Consider the following 24,517-nt stretch of genomic DNA (forward strand, 5'->3'; position numbering starts at 1 on the left):
GGTCAACCCATCAACTTTTATGCAACTCACCAGCGCAGAAGCAGTATTGTGCTCTGCTGTTGTAAACAAAGCCTGCATGCTAGGTTGATAAAAGCTGGTGTGTACACTCATCTGATGCAAGGTCTGCATTCTTACTCATTATCAATACAGGTGTTTAGGGGTGGGGGTCTAGAATTTTATTAGTTGACTTCAGTTCTACTTTAACAAGCAACATAATTTGTTAATAATTCAAATGTAGTTTGAATTGTTTTACTAGAAAGACTGGAAGAACAAGTGACTATGGTAAAAATGTTGCTTGGGTAGACAGTAATTGGCCAGGTTGTGAGTATAGCTTTACTTACAGCCGTTCCGCTGGAGGTCTCCTTCCTTTGATCTTCACATTGTTCTTGGTTGTCAGAGATGGTTGTAGACCCTGCTGTGTTCCATAATTCTTCCTTTGACACCTAGATGGGCAGTAAAAACAACAGATCTCCTTGTGATTCAGGTCTGTCATTTCTTTTCTTGCATCGATAAGCATTGTTATAATTATAACCATTGGAGCTGAGAGTCCTTCAGCATGTGCATGACGGGTACTCCTATGCTTTTAAAAAAGAATAATTTGGTTCTGTCTTGTATGTATTTAGTGGTTTGTTCTCTCCTGTAATGTACCTGTCTTGTATATACGCCTCAATGCAAATAATCTGCATTCACATTGTCAGCCCCATATGAAAAAGGAAAAATATCTGTTTTTGTTTCTGAAATGGTAATGTATGGATGACAGAAAAAGGTGCCAAAATTACTGGATGTATTCATCTGATTTATGGGTATGGTGAAGAAATCTCATTAATTACAGCTAGTGGAGTTAACTAGACATCCCTATTCTTGCCATGATTAATTAGACATGCCCATTCTTTTATAATTGTTCATAGTTAATGTATTCATTGCCTCTGGTTTGGCAGGAGCTGTAAAGAAATATGTCCTATAAGTTGTGTCCTCATTTGTTCCCTGACATATTTTATTGTTCACAATTAAAATGTTTCTTAACCCAGGGCACTGCATTCCCTATATCTGATCTCCCACTGTACAAAGAACATGGAAATGCAATTATTTTAATAGATAGAAACTGCTAAATACCTTTTGTCATCAGCAGTATATAGCAGTCTTGTGACATCTATCAGTGTCCAGCTGAGCACTGGTTAAAGCTTGCAGGAGGAGTTTTCATTTTGCTTCAAGAGGATGCAGAACCTCTGACCTCTGTCTGGACAGTGCTGATTGGCCCTGTGCTGATCACATGCACTCTCCCAAGAAAAAAACCTCTATCAATACACACCAAACTGAGCATGTGCAGAATGGCTACGATTCAGTCTGTCTTATCAGGAGATAAGACATGGACATTTGAATAATAGGAGGATCAGAGGAGTCAGGATCAAACGGCCTTTTTACACAGTGCAGAGGATTAACCCCTTAGGTTCCACAGCGAGTATAACAAGCATGCTTTACTGCATATACAGACTGATTTTACTGTTGTAGGTTTAGTAACACTTTAATATGCTTTAGGCAGAGCTCGGCCTTGTGTTGGAGGTCTACATGGATTTTTCTGGTCCTTCTGTCTGCTTTATGACAGTGGTTGTAAAGGCTCAAGTTTTTTACTTTCATGCATTCTATGCATGAAGTTAAAAAACCTTCTGTGAGCAGCAGCCCCCTCCCAGCCCTCATAATACTTACCTGAGCCCCATTGTGATCCAGCGATATGCATGAGAGCCTCAGCTCTCTGGGGATTCTCCCCCTCATTGGCTGAGACAGCAGCAGGAGCCATGTCAGTCACAGTCAGTGAGCCAATGAGGAAACAGAGGGCCAGGCCGAGGCATGGCTCTGTGTGTGAATGGACACAAGGAGCAGCAAGCTGTTTGCTCTGTGGGCACCGGACAGGAGGGAGGGGACAGGGGCACCGGGCAAGAGGGAGGGGCCAGGAGCTCCGAGGAGAAGAGGATTGGGGCTGCTATGTGCAAAACCACTGCACAGAGCAAGTAAGTATAACATGGTTGTTATTAATGTTTTTTATTTGCCTTTAATATCATTTTAAGTAGTTTTCTCAGCAGCTCATCTGACCTGATTCCCATTTCTCAGCAGACCTTCAGCTTTCTAATCTCTAATGTAAACACAGAGCAGGACATATAGGAGAGTGGGGTAGGGGGGACCGAACTGCTGAGAGAATGACTTAAACAGCTTTAGTACTTGTTCTGTGATCTTTGAGGATTCATTTCTTTACAGTATCTGCAGACATAGAGATTCGCGAGGACCTGTTATAAAGTTTGTTATAAATATGTAAGTACTTGACTGTCTGTAACTGGCCACAGGCTCATTTAAAGGCAACACCAGCATAGTGCTTTGTTTTTTTGTGAAGGAATGCTGGATCATAAAAGAAAAAAAAATTTAATAAAAGAGAAATTATTAAAAAGTTAGGCTAAGTTGGTTAAAGCAATTCTAAAGGTTCTTTTTTTTTTAAAATGATAAACATGCTATACGTACCTGTTGTGTGCAGTGGTTTTTCACAGTCCAATTCTTCTTCGTTCCCCCACAGGCTCTCCTGGCTCCTCCTATCTGTCAGGTGCCCCCACAGCAAGCAGCTGGCTATGGGGGCACCTGCTGCTCCGTGTGTCCATTCACACACAAAGCCGTGGCTTGGCTCTACGCTTGCTGTTTCAGCCAATGAGGAGGCGGAAACCCGGTACAGCTGAGGCTGTCATTCACATCGATGGATCTGGATGAGGCTTAGGTAAGTATTGAGGGGGCTGGGAGAGCTGCTGCACAGAGAAGGTTTTTTACCTTAATGCATAGAATGCATGGAGGTAAAAAAAACCTTCAGCCTTTACAGCCACTTTAAGGTTTTTGCCTTAATGCATTCTATGCATTAAGGTAAAAAAAGGTTTGTTACTGAGGATCCCCCCCTCACCCCCCTTGTACATACCTGACCCCAATCTCGATCCAGTGCTGTGCACGAGAGCTGCGGCTCTCCTGGTGCTCTCGCTCATCCCTGGGCAGAATGATAGCAGCAGGAGCCATTGATTCCCACTGCTGTCAATCAAATCCTGTGACAAGGGAATGGTGGGCATCAATAGACACAGACAGAGCAGCTCGGGAGCAAGCCTGTACGAAAGCCCTCATGGAAAGCAGCTTTCTATGGGGGCGCTGGGCGGGGAGTAGCCAGGAGCACCAGCAGGGGACTCAAGAAGAAAAGGGTTTTAATTTTTAAAAAAAAGAAGCTTTAATATCATTTTAAGATATCTAAAGTATAAAATTGTTTAGCAGTACTTTCAGTAAATCACCTATACAATGTGATTTCCTGAATTTTTTTTTTAATTCTATCTTTCAGAGTGGGAATGCACCTACAATGTGAATTTCAGACCCCTCCATGATTTCTAAGTGGGAGAACTTGCAAAATCGCAGAGTGTTCAAATACTTCTGTTCACCACTGTATACCACCATGTGTAAACGCTATAACTTTCACGTAAACTAATTAATTTACATGTATTGGGATTTTTTTTTAGCAAAACAATGTATCCAAATACATTTTGGCCTACATTTATGATGAAATTTGCTTTTTTACATTTTTTTTGCTGGATATGTTTAATAGCAAAAAATTAAAAATACAGTTTTTTTCTTTCAAAATTATCAGTGTTTTATTTTTTTTATCATAGCACAAAAAATAAAAAACGCACAGGCAATTAAATACCACCGAAAGAAAGCTATATTCGTGGGAAAAAAATGGGCGTAAATTTAATTTGGGTGCAGTGTTGCATGACCGCACAATTGTCAGTTAAAGTAAAGCAGCGCTGTAACGCAAAAAATGGCCTGGTCAGGAAGGGTAAATCCTCAGGAGGGCAAGTGATTAAAGGTTATTTACTTTATTGATTGGTGTTAGCAAGCATAAATACTGTACATATTTTTTTATCTGTATATTGATGATTAGAAATGTGTGAATAATCTGCGAACCATTTGGTCTGTTTCTATGATCCATTTTTGTATCCACTGATCCCTCATTATTTATTTATGATGTGCAATTTTCCATTAACTTGCCAGCGCAGTACACCAGGCATACTCAGCAGCAAGCCCAATCACCTAATTCACCAATTAAAACATCAGACTAGAGTTCATGGGGACTCAACTGTTCTACAAGCTGTATGACACCAAAAAACGTGGTGAGGGAAAAGTGAGGCTATCTTTGCAAGTTACCTGCATTAGGGTTTATGTCCAGTTTACCTGCTTCATGCTGGGATTCTGTTCTAACCCTTTTTGCCTAGGGCAGCACAAAACCTAAATACACCACTGAATCCATCTGCTGATAGTACAGAGCCCAAGGAGACACTCTGCACATGCTCAATTTGGTGTGTATTGAAAGACAGGTGTTTTTTGGGGGGAGGGTGTATGTGATCGGCACAGGGCCAGTCAGCACTGTCCAGACATAGGGACAGGGGTCATTTTTTCTCATAGGACAGAGGAGAATGAAAACTTCTATAAGCTTTAACCAGTGCTCGGTTGGATACTGATAGAAGTCACAAGACTGCTGAATACTGCTGATGGGAAAAGGTATTTAGCAGTTTTTATTTTTCATTGTCTGTGTACTGTGGAACAGGGCTGCTCTTAGAAACCACAGGGCCCCATACAGCCAACCTGACAGGGCCTCCCCCCTCCAAATAAAAAACACTGTTTACTATGCTTCAGTTACAAGTGAATACAGTGAGCAATTGGTACAGATCACTCATTCTGTTCATTCAGGAAAGGAAGGGGGTGACGTGTGACCCTTCCCCCACTCCATCCAGCAGCTGCCAGTGGAAAGGAAAGCAGGGAAGCTGGCAGCACTGTCGGGGTGGGGGCACACAGAGGGGCCTGGGCAGCAAGAGGAAACATACGGTGCACAGGGAGGGTGATGGGTGTGGCAGAAGGGGGGTAATTACTGGAACCGATCCCCTGTATGACTCTCTCTGCAGCAGCTGAAAGCCAGCAGCAGGGAGAAGAGAAGAAGCCAGCTTTCAGCTACTGCAGAGAGAGCCATACAGGGGATCGGTTCCAGTAATTGCCTCCCCATTGTTCACCCCCCTGCCCACATCCGATTCACCCATCTGCCTGGGCCCCAGTGCTGGCCTGGGCCCCATACAGGAGGACCGGCTGTGCCCCCTTATCCACGGCCCTGCTGTAGAAGACTGGATATAGTGAATGCAGGGTCATGGGTTTAGTAACACTTTAATGATCTCATCACTGCAAGGAATGATTTTTTTTTTGTCACATGTAGTTGCGCTACCTTTTAGCGAGCCTTGATATATAAGCTTTGTAGTTGAGTATAACTGCATCATTGTAGATCAGACATGCTGTTTCAATTGTAAACTTTCAGCCCAGTCGGATAAAGTTTCATGTACTTGGGTATCTAACAATCACTTTCTTCCCCTGAGTAATGTGAACATTTGATTGATTTACTGCTAAGCTTCTCTTGGCCTTTCAGTAGAGGACCAGCAAACTTCAATAAAACTTGTAATGCTTTTTAGTGAGTCCTTGCGGGAGATGTCTGTATACATTAGGTCAATTATCTCTCACTTACACAGTGAAAGGATTGTTTAGGACTATATATAGCATTGTATTGAATGAGTACATGTAGGTCAGTGTGCTGTTCATGGACTCGGTGAACGAGATGCAATTAGCTCTGTAGCTGGCCTTTAACATTACACTGACATTGCACAATATAGAAATCAATAGTGTAAATGAACAGGCTTACACTATAGTTAAGGCTTATGCAAAATATTGATCTTAAGAGTTTATATAATAAATGTAATTTTACAAACTCAAATTGAGTTTGCTTTCAGTTTACAAGAGGCAGTCCTTACTAATCTGCTACTTGTATGCAATTATGTAAAAAGAGAAAACCTGCACTACTGTCAGGGCTCCAGGTATGACCAGAGGTGTGTGGACTGACACAGGGAAACGCAGGATTCAGATATGGTATAAACAATATAATTTATTAAGACTAACAATACAAAACGCAGTGCAAAACTAAACATAAACACAGTGCAAACAAACCAAACCACCCACCAATAACAATACATACAATACAAAGAGTAGTCAGGCAGGCCGGGTCAGTAGCAAACGGGCAAACGGAGTACCAGGAACAGGCGGGAGAGTGGTCAGGGTCACAAGCTGGGTTCAGTAACTCACGGGCAGCGCGGTACAGAGGGTCAGGCAGAGAATGGTCAGGGTCACAAGCCAGGGATCAAGCAGGAGAAGTCAGCAGAGGTCAGGATCAGGCAGGGTCGGCAACAAGTCAGACAGGAACAGGAATACAGGATACAAGGTACAGGGGCCCATAGAAAAACACACACCAAGGCCCTGACTGTGAGTCTGGCCATTCCTTAAATACAACCCCTGCAATCAGCTTCAGGTGTTTGGCTGATTGCAGGGGTGAGTCTCTGATTGCTGAGAGCACCCGCTGGCCAGCCCTGGTACTGCAGCCCACAAGGCAGGTGAGTCCCACCATTATTGGCAAGTCCATTCCTGACAGCTACACCCAACAGATAATAAAAGTGACAAAATATAATATAAATTGCAATGAATAAATAAATGAATAAATAAAGTGAACTGCCGCTACTCTCTTCCTGAATACCAGAAAAATGAATAATAAATGAGTGCGCTGTACACTAAAACAATCTTACACAATAACTAAACCCAATGTACCAAAAATGTACCACAAATAAATATGTGCATATACAAAATGCGACGTCACAGAAAACTCCGCCGACGCGTTTCTCCAAAACTGGCGTCCTCTAGGATTGGAGAACTCCAATCCCAGAGGATACCAGTTTTGGAGAAATGCATCGGGCAGAGTTTTCTGTGACGTCACCACGTTCCAGCCGGTGGTATGACATCGCAGGAATTTTGAATTTATACACGGACCTTATGCACCTTATCTTTGTAAGTGCAATATTTTACTAAATAAATCTTTGAGTTTTATCAGGTTGCACTATGAAGTCTCTTCTGTTTTAATCCTTCTCTACACTGTATGGAGAGTGGTTCGATGTGAGGAATTCGTTCAGGTGAACCCGCAGACATCCATCGCCCTTGATATTGCAAGCACGGGTGTCAGTGTGGAATCTGGACACCATCTGCTTGTTTGATCTTTTGATTGGAGATGAATGTGTCTGGTAAGAGGCTGATTTGTTTGTTGTGGTGAGCACTTGTGGACACCATAGCACTCTGTTGGAGGATTTTTTCAGCACGCAGCACTTTCACATGGGATTTGGGACTTTTTTGATCATTTATATTATGTACATGGACTTTTAGCGTTTTAGATGTATTTTTTTGCACATTTTGTATATGTACATATTTACTTGTATGCAATTGCAGGCAATGTTGCTTCAGATTTTTTTTACTAAGGGCCCATTCATATTAGCAGTGTCCTGGAAGGCAGCGATGCCGATGCACTTTTTCTTTGCTAATTTTAGTTCACAAAGTGACATTGCATTTGGTTCTATTGGCCACAGCATGGTGTCATGTAGTTGATTGCATTGCACCATGCTGTACTGAAAATAATACTGCATGCTGTAATTTTTTCCAGCTCACACCACCTCAGCACAGTGGTGTGAACTATCATGATGGGGAACAAGGATTTTTGCCTTGTCTATGCATTGGGCAAAGCTGCCCAGTGCATCTGGTGTGAATGAGCCCTAAGGCGTTCCAAGTCTCTGGAAGACCAGGGCACTGTAGAATGGTTTACTAAAGGGTTTGACAATAAATTGTGTGAATATTCAGTTCCATTATCTAATTGTGCAGATTAAATAAGTAAACAGGGATTTTCTTTTCACATGATTGGATAATTAAAGGTAATATTTAAACAATTTAGTATGTAAACAATCTCAACCCACTTAGTAACTCAACCTATTTCAACCTAGAAAGATGGCACTTTGGACCATGCCTCACTATAGGCCAATCACTATAATGCTCGGCTTCAATGACCAGTAATGAGGCATGGGCAGGGCGTTTTTTTTAGCAGGAATGCAAGGCATCGCAGTTCCAGCACCTCCGGCACTGAATGTATGTAATGGCAAGGAGTGCTGTATTCTGCCGAAGAGACTATTGATGGAGTCTGCTCGGGGGATCTATTGTTGAAGGGCAAATTGTTGCTGGGAGGGATCTACTTTTGAGGGAGGTGTCTGTTGTTGCTGGCTGTTCAGAGATCTATTGTTGCTGGTGGGGTCTATTGTTGCTGGGGGTTCTTTTGTTGCTGGCAGCAGGGTATCTGTATACTGTTTGTTATGTTTTCTTTAGTAAATTCCATACAAATTACTTAACACCACAAAATTATACTGTATTCACTAATAGCTGTGGCACTGGTAGGTGGGTAGGCATTGGAACCAAAGAATGCTGCTCGTAGGTGGGTAGGGGGTGGAGACAAGGGATGACTAGTAAGAGGGGAGTTCCTGTACCTACTCTCTGAGAAAAAAAACCCTGAGCAGTGGCATGACAAGTAAAAGTGCTACCTTTCTGTGCTTTGTAGTAGGTTGCAATAATTGTACCCCAAGGCCATGGGGTGGGGTGACATGGGGTGCTTTGCAACACATATTAGACAGGATTTTGTTTTCATTCTCTGGAGTGTGTTAACAGCCCAATCATTTTGAAAGAGCTGTGTAATGCAACATTACTTAAACCCCAACCCCTGGCACGTTTTTCATCTACAATATATTCTATAACTTCTGTTAATTGTTTTTATTTTTTTTTACGTCTTTATTTGGTTGTAAGCTCAACTGAGACGCTGCTGCAAAGTAAAGTGAAAGCCACATTTCTGGCTCCCAGTTTCATTGGAGCGATCTTTGTTAAAGACAACAGTTCTGATTGCTGCTACGTTCACAAAGTATAGCCTGTGAACAGAATTTATAGAGAATAGTATAGGTTAAAAAAAAAACAGCAAAAGCCACTGTGCCTGGACACAACATAGCGTACTTTCTCATATAAACGGGGCTTTATGGGGTTCAGTGGATCCTAATGTTATAGGTAATCAGTGAATTTGTTGATTGCATGCAACCTAGTCTGTGTTTAGACTAGAGGACAAAAATCAGTGATGTGCACTCTGTTTCATCTGCCAGTATAGGGTGACTGTGATGTGAAGAAGGGGGACTGTGAAGTGAAGGGGGTCTGTGATGTAAAGGATGGGGACTATGAAGTGAAGGGGGTCTGTCATGTAATGGGGGGGGCTGTGATGTAAAGGAGGGGGACTGTGAAGTGAAGGGGGGCTGTCATATAACAGGGGGGATTGTGATGTAAAGGAGGGGGACTGTGAAGTGAAGGGGGTCTGTCATGTAACAGGGGGGACTGTGGTGTAAAGGAGGGGGACTGTGAAGTGAAGGGGGTCTGTCATGTAACAGGGGGACTGTGATGTAAAGGAGCGGGACTGTGAAGTGAAAGGGGTCTGTCATGTAACAGAGGGGGCTGTGATGTAAAGGAGGGGGACTGTGAAGTGAAGGGGTCTGTCATATAACAGAGGTGACTGTGATGTAATGGGGGGCTGTGATGTGAAGGAGGAACTGTGATGCAAAGGGTGGAGCTGTAACGTAAAAGAAGAGTGTTGTGATGTGAAAGAGGCTTTGATGTGAAGGTGGGGGAGCTGTGATATGAAGGGGGGCCGTGATGTAAAGGGGGAGCTGTGATATGAAGGGGGGCCGTGATGTAAAGGAGGAGCGGTGATATGAAGTGGGGCTGTGATGTAAAGGGGGAGCTGTGATATGAAGGGGGGTTGTGATGTAAAGGGGGGGCTGTGATGTAAAGGGAGAGCTGTGATATGAAGGGGGGCCGTGATGTAAAGGGGGAGCGGTGATATGAAGGTGGGCTGTGATGTAAAGGTGGAGCGGTGATATGAAGGGGGGCTGTGATGTAAAGGGGGAGCTGTGATATGAAGGGGGGCCGTGATGTAAAGGGGGAGCGGTGATATGAAGGTGGGCTGTGATGTAAAGGTGGAGCGGTGATATGAAGGGGGGCTGTGATGTAAAGGGGGAGCTGTGATATGAAGGGGGGTTGTGATGCAAAAGGAGAGCTGTGATATGAAGGTGATATGAAGGGGGGCTATGATGTAAAGGGGAAGCTGTGATATGAAGGGGGGCCGTGATGTAAAGGGGGAGCTGTGATATGAAGGTTGGCCCTGATGTAAAGGGGGAGCGGTGATATGAAGGGGGGCTGTGATATAAACGGGGAGCTGTGATATGAAGGTAATATGAAGGGGGGCTGTGATGTAAAGGGGGAGCTGTGATATGAAGATGACATGAAGGGGGGCCGTGATGTAAAGTGAGGGACTGAGACATAAGGGAAGAGGATAATGATGTGAAAGGGGGCTTGTGATGTAAAAGAAGAGGGCTGTAATGCAAAGGGGGGAGGATGTGATGTAAATGGTGACTGTGCTTTAAAAAGAGTCAGGAGTTTAACGGAAAGGAAGGGGCTGTGATGTAAAGGGGGAACTATGATGTAATAAAGGGCGGGGGCGACTGCACAGATACTTGCATGCAGGCCAGCAATGCAGGTACATCCCTGGTGTTGTGCATTTGTTTTAGTAAATCACTGTCTTTTCGCTTCAGATTGTGCTAAACCATATTAAATGATAGAACCCTGTAGTTAAATATAAGCATCTACCGGGCTTTGCTATTTGACTACATTATGCACACTTAGGCCCACTCACACCAGGTGAGTCCCCCTCCTTTACATCACAGTCCCCTCTGTTACATGACAGACCCCCTTCACTTTACAGTCCCCCTCCTTTACATCACAGTCCCCTCTGTTACATGATAGACCCCCTTCACTTCACAGTCCCCCTCCTTTACATCACAGTCCCCTCTGTTACATGACAGACCCCCTTCACTTTACAGTCCCCCTCCTTTACATCACAGTCCCCTCTGTTACATGACAGACCCCCTTCACTTCACAGTCCCCCTCCTTTACATCACAGTCCCCTCTGTTACATGACAGACCCCTTCACTTCACAGTCCCCCTCCTTTACATCACAGTCCCCTCTGTTACATGACAGACCCCCTTCACTTCACAGTCCCCCTCCTTTACATCACAGTCCCCTCTGTTACATGACAGACCCTCTTCACTTCACAGTCCCGCTCCTTTACATCACAATCCCCTCTGTTACATGACAGACCCCCTTCAGTTCACAGTCCACAAAAGAGGAGACGTGCCTCAGCAACGCCACAGAAAAGGTATTGGGGATTTTCCTTATATGAACGGCTCCCATAAATGTATTTCACACGTGTCCCTAGCCATTTACCTGAGGTTCAGCATTAAGACTGGAATATTCAAATCTTTGCAGAAACCGTCATGACTTGTTCCCTTTAAAACTTTTAAAATGTATTTTTATAGCATCTGTATTACAGGTTATTTATAGTAATTGTTATTTAATGTGTCTATTACAATAATGTAAAATACTTTTTATACCTATCATATTGATCTTTTTTGCAGCTAAAGAAGTTTGCCCATGCAAATATCCTTGGGGGGATGAAACATTATTACGATGACTTGGATTTCAAGAACATAATGGATTTTGTGCAAGAAAAGGTTGGTGAATGTTGGCAGACATGTACTGAAAGGTCATAATCTTGATTGATTGAGGATTTTGTTAACAAATAAGAGCTATTGAGTGACCATTATAAGCAAATTAGCAAGAAATGTAGATGTTTAACAGTTTTATGTGTGTTTGTCACTGCAATCCTAAACAGCCTACTGAGACAGATTAGCACAGGCCTGTGACACGGTTAATACTGGAGATGAGACCGGTTTTCACACTAAACAGACACACCATTAAGAAGTGGTCAGGGACAGGTTTTATTGTCCCAGTGCTGTTTTTGAGCAGCTGATGTAGGAATTTATGAATGGACCTGGCTGTCGTAAATCTCTCTCAAGTCTTTCTCACTTCTCCTGTTTAATGTTGCCTTGCTTTGAGACACAATTGCATGTTAGTTCTATAATTATTCAGCGCTGCAATTACTCACAGTAACCAAGGGACTGTTGTGATCTAGGGAGCACGTAACATTACAATTATTTACAAAATTTTCATCCAGCTGTACAACAGTAACAGCAGTGTTTGATTATATAGTAATGAATTTAAGACTTCACCATTTTACTTATCCTTTTCTTTGCTGTTAAAGTGTATTTTTTTCTAATATAACAAACATGTTATACTTACCTGCTCTGTCCTCTTCTGGGATCCCCCGCAAGCACACATGCGGGCACACCTCCCTCCTCTCAGGAGTTAATTGACATCAACAGGAGCCAATGGCTCCCTCTGCTCTCACTGAGTCCTGTGAGGAAAAGAGAAAGCAGCGCTGCTGCAATCAGGCATAGATATGGGAATGCCTGTAAGAAAAACTGAAACATTGGAGAAAAAACTGTTTCTTTTCCGTTTATTTCCCAAAGCCATGTTTTGTTTTTTTTTGGTGAAAAATTAAAAAAAAAAAGAATGTGGATTATATTCTTTTATCTTGATATATAAAATATATATGATATGATATTCAAACTACACTGCTCAAAAACATTAAACGAACACTTTTTAATCAGAGTATAGCATCAAGTCAATTAAACTCCTGGCACATTGATCTGGTCAGTTAAGTAGCAGAGGGGGTTGTTAATCAGTTTCAGCTGCTTTGGTGTTAATGAAATTAACAGGTGCACTAGATGGGCAACAATGAGACGACCCCCAAAACAGGAATGGTTTTACGGGTGGAAGTCACTGACATTTTTTTCCTTACTCATCTTTTCACTGTGTTTCACTAGTTTTGCATTTGGCTAGGGTCAGTGTCACTACTGGTAGCATGAGGTGATACCTGGAACCTACAGAGGTTGCACAGGCAGTCCAACTCCTCCAGGATGATACATCAATACGTGCCATTGCCAGAAGGTGTGCTGTGTCTCCCAGCACAGTCTTAAGAGCATGGAGGAGATTCCAGGAGACAGGCAGTTACCCTAGGAGAGCTGGACAGAGCCGTAGAAGGTCCTTAACCCATGAGCAGGGCTGGTATCGTCTCCTTGTGCAAGGAGGAACAGGGTGAGCACTGCCAGAGCCCTACAAAATGACCTCCAGCAGGCCACTGGTGTGAATGTCTCTGACCAAATAATCAGAAACAGATTTCATGAAGGTGGCCTGAGGGCCCGACGTCCTCTACTGGGCCCTGTGCTCACTGCCTAACACCATAGAGCTCAATTGGCATTTGCCACTGAACACCAGAATTGGCAGATCTGCCACTGGCTCCCTGTGCTTTTCACAGATGAGAGCAGATTCATCCTATGCACGTGTGACAGACGTGAAAGGGTCTGGAGAAGCCAGGGAGAACGTTATGCTGCCTGTAACATTGTTCAGCATGACCGTTTTGGTGGAGTCAGTGATGGTCTGGGGAGGAATATCTATAGAGGGACACACAGACTTCTACAGGTTAGACAATGGCACCCTGACTGCTATTATGCATTAGGATGAAATCCTTGGACGCATTGTCAGACCCTACGCTGGTGCAATGGGGCCTGGGTTCCTTCTGGTGCACGACAATGCCCAGCCTCATGTGGTGAGAGTATGCAGGCAGTTTCTGGAGGATGAAGGAATTGATACCATTGAATGGCCCCCATGCTCGCCTGACCTATATCCAATAGATATGTTTCGGTCCATCCGATGACGCCAGGTTGTACCTCAGATTGTCCAAGAGATCAGTGATGCCCTAATCCAGATCTGGGAGGAAATACCCCAGGACACCATCCGTTGTGTCATTAGGAGCATGTCCTGACATTGTCAGACATGCATACAAGCACTTGGGGGCCATACAAACTACTGAGTACCATTTTGAATTGCTGCAATGAAATTTCAGTAAAATGGACTAGCCTGCTGGATCATTTTTTCACTATGATTTCAGGGTATCTTTGAATTCAGTCCTCTGTAGGCTGATAATTTTTATTTCCATCAAATGATGGGGCATCCTTACATTCCTAACACATTACCCAGTCCATATTAGTATAGATATCCAGCATGATCATTTTCCCCATTGAGATCTGATGTGTTTTCAAAGCGTTCCTTTAATTTTTTGGAGCAGTGTACATAACCTGAAAACCTTAATGAAATATTTCTGAGACTTTATGTAAAGTCTTAAATTATTGCAAGGGTAAATTTGTCTGACCAGTTAGTTTATCCTTATAACTTTTAAATGATTCCTATTTATGTCTTCCACCATCACCGCATAATGCTTACCTATATTCTAGTCAGCAAATTGGTTTTTCTTTTCCTCCTCTCAGTAAAATGGTGAGACCAACATGTAGAGTTTGGAAACATTTCCACAGTGAAATTTCTGCTGAGGGCAAAGCTGCAATTTGCAAATATTGTGAGAAGAAATATTATTTTTCCAAATGCTACGAGGATGACAAATCACATCCTTGTATGCCAGAGGTTCCCTAAAGACATTAAAAAATACTTTATGTGTAGCACTACCCCCTTAGGAGTTGCAAGAGATTTGGGTCCCCCTATAGTTCTGCACAGCCAGGCATCATGCATTTCCTCATTCAGACTTGCATTAGGAAACAGAAACCAGTTCTTGAGCTTGTTTTAAAGTTTTATTAGGGGTTTTAGAATTTGGATGGGGTAAGGGGATGTATAGGATGCCCAAGGGAAATGGCAACTGAGGATAAACTCCTTAGCAACTATGTACATGTCTCTATAGCAAAGTTTCTCTTCTGGAGAGCTAGCCAGCATCTCCTGTAGTACCACCCCAGACTCCAGATAACTCCTCTTTTCATCCTGCTGTACTGGATGAATCCCTGGACAGGGAATCCAGTGCCTGCCACCACAGTGTGAAACAGTCCCTGGTAAGATAGCAAATCCAGTTCCGCACTAGAATGCTCCTTTCCCCTTACTGGCCCACGTGGGTGTAGGTGTAGCCTCTCCTGTGCTGCCGGTGGGTCGGTGGCTGCTACCAGGTCTTCTAGCTGTGCCACTCCTTCCCTGCCACACAGATGGTCCTCTCTCAGTGGGCCGGTGAAGTCCAAGTTTTCCCCCTTCCAAGGTCCTCCACCTGCACGTGAGCCCCTCTCCATCTGGTCTCCCTCACAGGCTCCTGCATCCAGCCTCACATCCTTCTCTCTCTACCACCTCTCTCCTCCAACTCTCCTGCTGAGCAGGCTCTTACTTTTAAGGGTTGTCCTGGCCCCTTTCCAAGCCTCCTGTTGGTTATTGGCCAGAATCCCTCAAGAGTACAAGACAGCCACTCCTCAGATCCACCCACTGCCTCTAGACCTTCCTCCAAAGCTCTAGAGCAGGGAGAAATTCCAGAGGGGCTGGCCTCCCTCTCAGCCCTGACCACAATTTGACCTCTTGACTATTACACCCAGGCTGCTACTGAGACCTCCTCTCTAACAATGAGGACTCTAGTTTCCCCTAACTAAAAAGGAGGGCGGTACATATGGAATTAAATGATGAGGACCATAATGAAACTGCAAGTAGCTTGTCCCGCAATAGTTCTCATTCCAGAAACACCATTTCTGCTGCTTAGAAGGTGCATAGAAACCAATCAGCTTCCAGGTTTTATTCTCAAAGCGCACCACTGATCACTGCGCTGCACGCCCCCGGGGGCACGCACGTGCGGTTAGAGTGGGAGGACGTCATTTGACATCCTCCCAGAACGAGAGAACCGCCTTGTGCCCGTCATTTCCTTATATGGCGGGCGGGAGTCGGGTAACCACTTGCCTACCGGGCACTTATACCCCCTTCTTTACCAGGCCAATTTTCAGCTTTCAGCGCTGTCGCACTTTGATTGATAATTGCGTGGTCATGCAAGATGCTACCCATATGAAATTTTTATCATTTTTTTCTCACAAATATAGCTTTATTTGGTGGTATTAATCGCCACTGGGCGCTTTACTTTTTGCGCTATAAACAAAAAAATTGCAAAAAATTTGAAAAAAAAAGTTTCTTTGTTTCTATTATACAATTTTTCAAACAGGTAATTTTTCTCCTTCACTCCTTCACTGATGTGCGTTGATGAGGCAGCACTGATGGCCACTGATAGGCGGCACGGATGGGCATTGATAGGCAGCACTGAAGGGCACTGATAGGCAGCACTAATGAGGTGGCACGGATATGCGGCACTGATAGGCAGCACTAATGAGGTGTCACGGATAGGCGGCACTGATATGCGGCACTGATAGGCGACACTGATGATGGGTACTGATAGACAGCACTGATAGGTGGCACTGACTGGCATCACTGCTGGGCTTTGACTGGTGGCACTGCTGGGCACTGACTGGCACAATCGCTGGGCACTGACTGGTGGCACTGACTGGCAGCACTGCTGGGCTGCACTTCTGGGCACTGGTGGGCACAGGTGGGTGGCACAGGTGGGTGGCACTGCTGGGCACAGGTAGGTGGCACTTCTGGGCACAGGTGTGTGACACTGCTGGGTGGCACAGGTGGGTGCACTACTGGGCACAGGTGGGTGTACTGCTGGGCACAGGTGGGCGGAGCTAGTGGGCGCACTGCTGGGCACAGGTGGGCGGAAGTTGTGGGTGGCACTGCTGGGCACCGATCATCAGGGCACTGATGATCGGTGCCGATCCCTACTCTGACTACTGCTGGTTCTCAGCAGTACTTTCCTCACGATCTGACAGCATGAGGAAAGTGCAGCCGAGAACCAGCAATTGCATTTCCCGGTGATCAGCGTGTCATTGGACACGGCTTATCACGTGGTAAAAGGCCGCTGTGATTGGCCTTTTACCACATCACGTGATCAGCTGTGTCTGTAGGACACAGCGATCACGGAGATCGCCAGGGGCACGCAGGAGAGCGCATTCTGGCCGGCCACAGTGTAGCCGTCATTCGGCTATCTGCGGTCGGCAAGTAGTTAAAGTATATGTCAAGGCACAAAAAACATGTTTAGTATATCTCTGCTAACATGATTTGTGGCAAAATCAATAGGTACTTTTGCACTTATTAAACAGATAATATAAAACATTTATATGGTATATTTAGCAGACCAAAAGGGAGCAAATTTGAGAAGGTAATGATAAGGCTTTACATAAATTTTAATTGTACTGTATTACTGTATCCACAGTAAGTCTGAGAGTCCCATGTGTGATGCTCAGGGAATTGTTGAAGATAGGTGCTTAAGAATATGTACAAACTTCAGGCTTTTTGGGGATGGGGGACAAGCTGCAACCTCAGCATAGGGAATACCTGTAGAACTGGTTATGGAGAAAATGTTATACATTTTTAAGGATGACCTGTGAACGCTAAACAATGCAAGGGTGCAGTTCTTTCCTGAATATTCAACAACATTTTTTTTTTTAATGTAAATATTACATGGAGCTAAATTGTCTGGATCCAAAAGCAGCTACTTTGTACTGTGCACCTGCATCTATAGCCAAGGGCCTGTTTTACAAATATGTGTGGCCTTTGCACAACTTTCTGAAACATTAATTCACCTACAAAACCAGCTCTGAATTGTAATTTACTTATAATGCATTCCCAGCATGGAGCTGAATCCAAGAAATTCATTCAATGTGTCACAAGGTTCTGGCTCTTAGATTAATACTACCTGTTATGGTATTTCTTGTGTTTTATTCAAATACTTGTGTTAGGTGATCCATCTGGGCCAGCCGGTTCATTAATTTCAGACCTTGGCATTCGATATTTGTTCTGAGATCTATGGTAAAAATAGTAAACACGCAATGGACTGGAAAAGATTGAATGTATATAACGCGGTGGTGAGCTAATTCATATTAGTAGAGTGATTTTCATGCAGTGTTGGACTTGAAATGAATGACATGTCTTCCAGAAAATATAGCCAGTCTCATTATCGATGTCATCCTCTAATTGTTCAATCAGAACTTGTCCCTTATGTGCTTTAACATACAGAACACTTCCCACTATTGATTTCTACTTATGTGTCAGTTAAGCTCACAATGGGCAGTATGATTTGTTTTCTCACTTTCTCTGTGTATAGGGGTGAGGATTAAGGGTACATATCGATCCAAAAGGATCCATGAACAGATTCCCCGATGACTCAGAGCAGAAAAGAAATAAACAATCTTCACTTTTGTGACATCCATAGCCATTCATTTTATTTTCTTTATCTTGTGATAGAGCTAAAAAAACGGAGGTTAATGGACCCATGTTAGATTTACTGGCAGGCAGATGTAAAGAGATGTGCATCCGTTTACACCCTTTTACCTCCAATCCTTCATGTTTTGGTATGAAAAAATGGAAAAGAATGCATTTTTTTTAGGATCTTTTTTCAAACCTAGATGAATGCAGAGTTGATCAAATGTAAACAGATGCACATCCATTTACATCCACCAGCCCATAGACCAGTCATTTGCAACCTCTTTATTGTCGAGAACCCTTTAGGTTCTTGCAGACAGGCTGGCTGAGCCCTTTCACTGTAATTCTCAATGTATTCCTTCTATGGGCATCCCACAACCCATAGAAAATATTCCATTGTTTGCTTATGCTGTATTCATCAAGTATACACTGCTGTATACATCAGCACGCAGCCATACATGTGAACGACACGCTGTCTGCCGCACATGGCCTGCCCAGGCAGAGGAAATATGCTGGGAATTATGCTAAACGGGCTCAGCCAGCCCATGTGCAAGAGCCCTTAAAAAAAACTTTTCAATCTCAGGGAACTCCTTGTAGAAAAAAGTTAATAGGATTGAATGCTTATCTCAGCAGTAGATACTGCTCATTGCTCAAAGGAGCTATTAGCAACCTCTAGATGAAACCTAGTTGAGAAAGGCTGCCATAGACTAACAATAAACTTCCATTCAGATCTGAATAAAAAATCTGAATCTGAAAAACTGACAGGTGGATCAGATCGGAATGGCCAAGTGAAAGGGGTCTTGGGATTTTATTTGTCAATCCTAAAAGAAAAAAAGTAATAGTCATTACATTCTAATTAATTTGTGAAAATAATTCTGTAATATGTTAACCATTGTTGTTTACCAACGTCACAGAACAGCTTGTTTAATATGCTAAACAACATCTAGAAGAGCCTCAAATTTCTGGAACAAACACATTTCGAGCAATGAGGCCTAAACTGAACTCTGTGGTCAAAACCCAAGCCTGGATTCACACGTGTGGTGCAGCTTATTGCATGTGATTCATACAGGAACCGCACCACATTCCTGTGCAAATCACATGCAAATTCTGTGCGGTGCGATTTGAGCCAATGGCTCAAATCGCACCACATCCGTTCCAAAAAGGTGCAGGACCCTTTTTTTGGTCTGCACTAGAATCGGAACGCATGGGTATTCACACCCATGCTATCCGATTCTGCACATCGCACCACATTTTGCGGACCAATTTCAGGGTGTTGTTAACTTATCATACACACCCGCAGCAGTTCGCATGAACGGGGTGTGATTGTGATTCGGTGTGGAAATTCTGCACTGCATCAGTGTGAACCCAGGCTAAAAGTTATGTGTGTAGAAGTGTCAACAAGGCCTATGAAGAGAAGCACACCATCCATACTGTAAAGCATGGAGGAGAAATTTAGCTGTTTTGGGGGTATGTAAGCTCTTGATGGCAAGATGAATGTAGAATGTAATTAGAAAAAAATTGATGAAAATTTGCACTTATCAGACCAGATGCTGTGCGCCTGGACTTTCCAATATGACAGTGATCTGAAACAAAGGGTCAAGTCAACCACTCAGTGATTGCAGCAAAAACTAGTGCAGGTTTAGAGTGGTCAGCACAATCTACCGACCTCTACACAATTTAGTAATTTCAGGGAGATCTCAAACATTCATACTAAGCATGTGAATAAATCAAAGAGGGCACTAAATATAAGTAAATACAAAAAATTATTAGTTTAAAATAATGATGTCCGTGATAGAAAATTTTTTATATAAAAGTCCATCCACCATAACAAAGTAATTAAACAGTTCTGAAATCTTGTATAAATCAAACACCGTGCAAAAAAAATCCACCACCGAATGAAATGGGTACACTCACCAGAGCTCCATGCTGACCAGTTTATAAGTCAGCAAAGATAGCGTTTGCTCTGGGAGCGATGATCAGCAGAAGTAATCCAAACTGGGAGCAATATACTGCAAGCAGCCAGTCAGCACAATATGGAATAGCCTTTAACAGCAGGTAGTCATCACGTCTCCATACCATAGATCATGTTCGGGGAATCAAAAAAGGAAATCATGGTGCAGTACGTTTAAAACCAAAATGTTTTATTGAAACGTCAGAAATGCACTCACAAACAGGGTGTCTAGCCGACACCAGCAATGACAGCCTCAAGAAAACAGGAACGAGCCTCGCTCACCGCGATATCACAGCCAACAGTCTATGAGGAGTGTCCAGACGTCACATTCAAAAGAAGCCCCACCCTACTCGTTTCGTCATCCGACATCCTCATGGGACGTCATCGCTCCCAGTGCAAACGCTATCTTTGCTGACTTATAATCTGGTCAGCATGGAGCTCTGGTGAGTGTACCCATTTCATTCGGTGGTGGATTTTTTTTGCACGGTGTTTAATTTATACAAGATTTCAGAACTGTTTAATTACTTTGTTATGGTGGATGGACTTTTATATAAAAAATTTTCTATCACGGACATCATTATTTTAAACTAATAATTTTTTTGTATTTACTTACATTTAGCGCACTCTTTGATTTATTCACATTTTCAGCTTTTTTTTTGGTTAGGAGTGCAGCTTTTGTTCTATTTAGTTTGTGGCGCTTTTTTTTTTTCTCTATTTCTCATATTATTCATACTAAGCAACTAAAGAATTTACAGGACCATGGCCAAAAGGTTAACCACAGGAGAACATAAAAGTTCTCATTCACAACTATCACATAAAACACAAAGCCATCATTGATGCTAAAGGGACAATAGATGATATTAAGAACTTAAGAGTATGCAAACTTTTGAGCAGGACCATTTTCTTATTTATTTTATTGCTATGGTTTCCTTATTGGTTGTGCTATTCTGTGATGTCTAATAGTTTGATTTAAATCATTAAAAAAGAAACATGTTTGGTCTGATCATTCTTGTATTCTTAAAAATGGTCCACATCTTACAAATTCTGCCAAATGTATGTCCATATAGAAAATGAACTGCATCTTATATTACTTTTTAGTAGACAATGTAGAAAAATCTTTTTCATAAAACCTTTGTGTAGCACCCTTCTGGTTAGGTGCTAGGAAGGGTATACTTAGATTAAGCATAGCTGTGTTTCTCTGCTTACCAGAGAGGCTGTCAGGTAAATTCAGTGTAGTATTCTGCTCATCAGAGTGCTGTGATTGATGAGTTTGGTCTGCTCATGCTGCTCTGGTGCTGTTGGAGTTCTGCCTGCCTTTAAGAAGCTATGAGAGCCTTCCAGAACATGGGTAGGGACTAGGCAAATAAACAGCATGAATATGGATACTTCCCTGGCCAATTGCAGGGGAAGGCAGTCCCACTGCATGCTGGGAGTGGTATTTATATTCTGAGAACACATGGGTTCAGTGTCTTTCCCGGGAGTGGATTGCACCAAGCTAGGCTGGAGGCAGGCTGCCTCGCCTGGCACTTGCTGCGATGTGGCCTTAGGTGGGTCGACTTGAGGGTCTGCAGTTAGAGAGCGTGACCTTGGTTCTTTAGTAAGCTGACTGAGGGGAGTTGTCTGCCAAAGATCTGTCTGGTTTCACTGGAGAGAGTCGCTTGGAAGATTGGAAGGAGGCAACCATTCTGTCCTTGGACATGTGAGTACCGACACTGAGAGATCTTGGGGACTCTGTGTGCTTTGCTACCCCTCTGGAGCTTGATAGTCACCATGGGTCTGAGAAAGGACAGAAAACACAGGAAGCGCCACCACCTAAGTGTAACGTAGTATGTATAAAATTCCAAGTAAGAATGTAAATTAAGAATTGCACTCACATTTATTAAAAGAATAAAAGCATTTATGAGCACACATCCACTGGAGGACTGCAGAGCTTGGCAGGGTCACGGCTGGATCGTCAAAGCAAAGTTCGATGCCACCTGGATAGGTGTGTGGATCGTGCTGGTAATGGCGCTGATGGCATCCAAAGATCTGAGCCAGTCTAGCTGGGATATGCTGGAGTGAGCCGGGATAAGCTGTGCCTTACACGGGTGGGCGGTGTGGAGTAAGCTGTCAGTAGAGATAAGGTGAACCAGAGATGCAGAAGACTCTCAGTGGATAATGTGGGGAGCATGGGGGGCGTGGTTACGCATTTCGAGGCAACAGGGACCATCCCTTTATCAAACAATGTAATGGGATTGGGCAGAGCGCTTTTAAGAAGAAAGGAGTGGGCTATACGTAAATATTTTGACAGATTGAGGAAGACCAGAGGTCTGCTGATCTATATAATATAGGGATAATAGGTTGGGCTTAATTAATGACATGCTGTTCCACAAAAACAAGAATAAAAATAATAAAACTAAACAAAAACAACAGGTGGTACACAAAAGAAGATAATACATTATCTAGAGCACTATGGAGGAATTTAGACCAATATAAAAATCAATATAGGGGGAAAAAATATGTATACAAATTGTATGAACTCCGTGTATACAGTATGTATATACAGGTGAAACTCGAAAAATTAGAATATCGTGCAAAAGTTCATTTATTTCAGTAATGCAACTTAAAAGGTGAAACTAATATATGAGATAGACTCATTACATGCAAAGCAAGATAGTTCAAGCCGTGATTTGTCATAATTGTGATGATTATGGCTTACAGGTCATGAAAACCCCAAATCCACAATCTCAGAAAATTAGAATATTACATGCAATCAATAAAACAAGGATTGTACATAGAACAATATCGGACCTCTGAAAAGTATAAGCATGCATATGTACTCAGTACTTGGTTTGGGCCCCTTTTGCAGCAATTACTGCCTCAATGTGGCGTGGCATGGAAGCTATCAGCCTGTGGCACTGCTGAGGTGTTATGGAAGACCAGGATGCTTCAATAGCGGCCTCCAGCTCTTCTGCATTGTTCGGGCTCATGTCTCTTATCTTTCTCTTGGCAATGCCCCATAGATTCTCTATGGGGTTCAGGTCAGGCGAGTTTGCTGGCCAATCAAGCACAGTCATCCCACGGTCATTGAACCAGGTTTGGTGCTTTTGGCAGTGTGGGCAGGTGCCAAGTAAGTCCTGCTGGAAAATTAAATCAGCATCCCAATAAAGCTCGTCTGTGGAAGGAAGCATGAAGTGCTCCAAAATCTCCTGGTAGACGGCTGCGTTGACCCTGGACTTAATGAAGCACAGTGGACCAACACCAGCAGATGACATGGCTCCCCAAATCAAAACAGACTGTGGAAACTTCACACTGGACTTCAAGCACCTTGCAGTGTGTACCTCTCCATTCTTCCTCCATACTCTGGGTCCTTGGTTTCCAAATGAGATGCAAAAGTTGCTCTCATCAGAAAAGAGGACTTTAGACCACTGAGCAACAGACCAGGTCTGTTTTTCTTTAGCCCAGGTAAGACACTTCTGACGTTGTTTGTTGTTCAGGAGCAGCTTGACAAGAGGAATACAACATTTGAAGCCCATGTCCAGGATCCGTCTGTGTGTGGTGGCTCTTGATGCACTGACTCCAGCCTCAGTCCACTCCTTGTGAAAGTCCACAATACTTTTGAATGGCCTTTTCCTGACAATCCTCTCCAGGCTGCGGTCATTCCTGCTGCTTGTGCACATTTTTCTTCCACACTTTTCCCTTCCACATAACTTTCTATTAATGTGCTTTGATACAGCACTTTGGAAACATCCAACTTCTTTTGCAATTACCTTTTGAGGCTTTCCCTCCTTATGGAGGGTGTCAATGATGGTTTTCTGCACAACTGTCAGGTCAGCAGTCTTTCCCATGATTGTGATTCCTACTGAACCAGACTGAGAGACCATTTAAAGGCCCAGGAACCCTTTGCAGGTGTTATGGCTTAATTAGCTGATTAGAGTGGGACATGTTGAGCCTAGAATATTGCACCTTTTCACAATATTGTAATTTTCTGAGATTGTGGATTTGGGGTTTTCATGAGCTGTAAGCCATAATCATCACAATTATGACAAATCATGGCTTGAACTATCTTGCTTTGCATGTAATGAGTCTATCTCATATATTAGTTTCACCTTTTAAGTTGCATTACTGAAATAAATTAACTTTTGCACGATATTCAAATTTTTCGAGTTTCACGTGTGTGTGTGTATATATATATATATATATTAGTAATAAACAAAATTGAATACATGGCAGTAAGCAAATTGATATTTTGTATCCAAATAAGTTAATGTGTATTGTACATTTAAATGTACCTATACAATAAAATACAGAGGAATATCAAGGCGAGGGGGGGGGTTTGAGGGGAAATTAAGTTATTGTATTATTATGTATGCCACTATACAATTAAAGATGCACAGGCTTAATGAGGACTATATGAGTAGTAAGAAAAAAAAAAAAAAAACATATACGAGGACCGAAATTAAATGTTTTAAATTATAGTGTTCGTTTCGATTTCTTCATTGAGTCCTGATGGA

The 24,517-nt window shown here is 43.0% G+C and overlaps 1 protein-coding gene across 1 annotated transcript in view; it reads left to right on the forward strand.

Annotated features, from left to right (window-relative positions):
• Window positions 1-24,517, forward strand: part of LOC149452321 (tetraspanin-15-like) — a 216,357-nt gene that overhangs the window by 141,718 nt on the left and 50,122 nt on the right. The window contains exon 4 of the mRNA XM_089689499.1: window positions 11,467-11,562. Coding sequence (XP_089545625.1) covers window positions 11,467-11,562 — 96 coding nt within the window. The remainder of the gene's footprint in view (window positions 1-11,466; window positions 11,563-24,517) is intronic.

Source organism: Staurois parvus, unplaced genomic scaffold (assembly GCF_062004578.1).
Source record: "Staurois parvus isolate SC_StPar_1 unplaced genomic scaffold, SC_StPar_1.0 ptg000479l, whole genome shotgun sequence".
NCBI lineage: Eukaryota > Metazoa > Chordata > Amphibia > Anura > Ranidae > Staurois > Staurois parvus.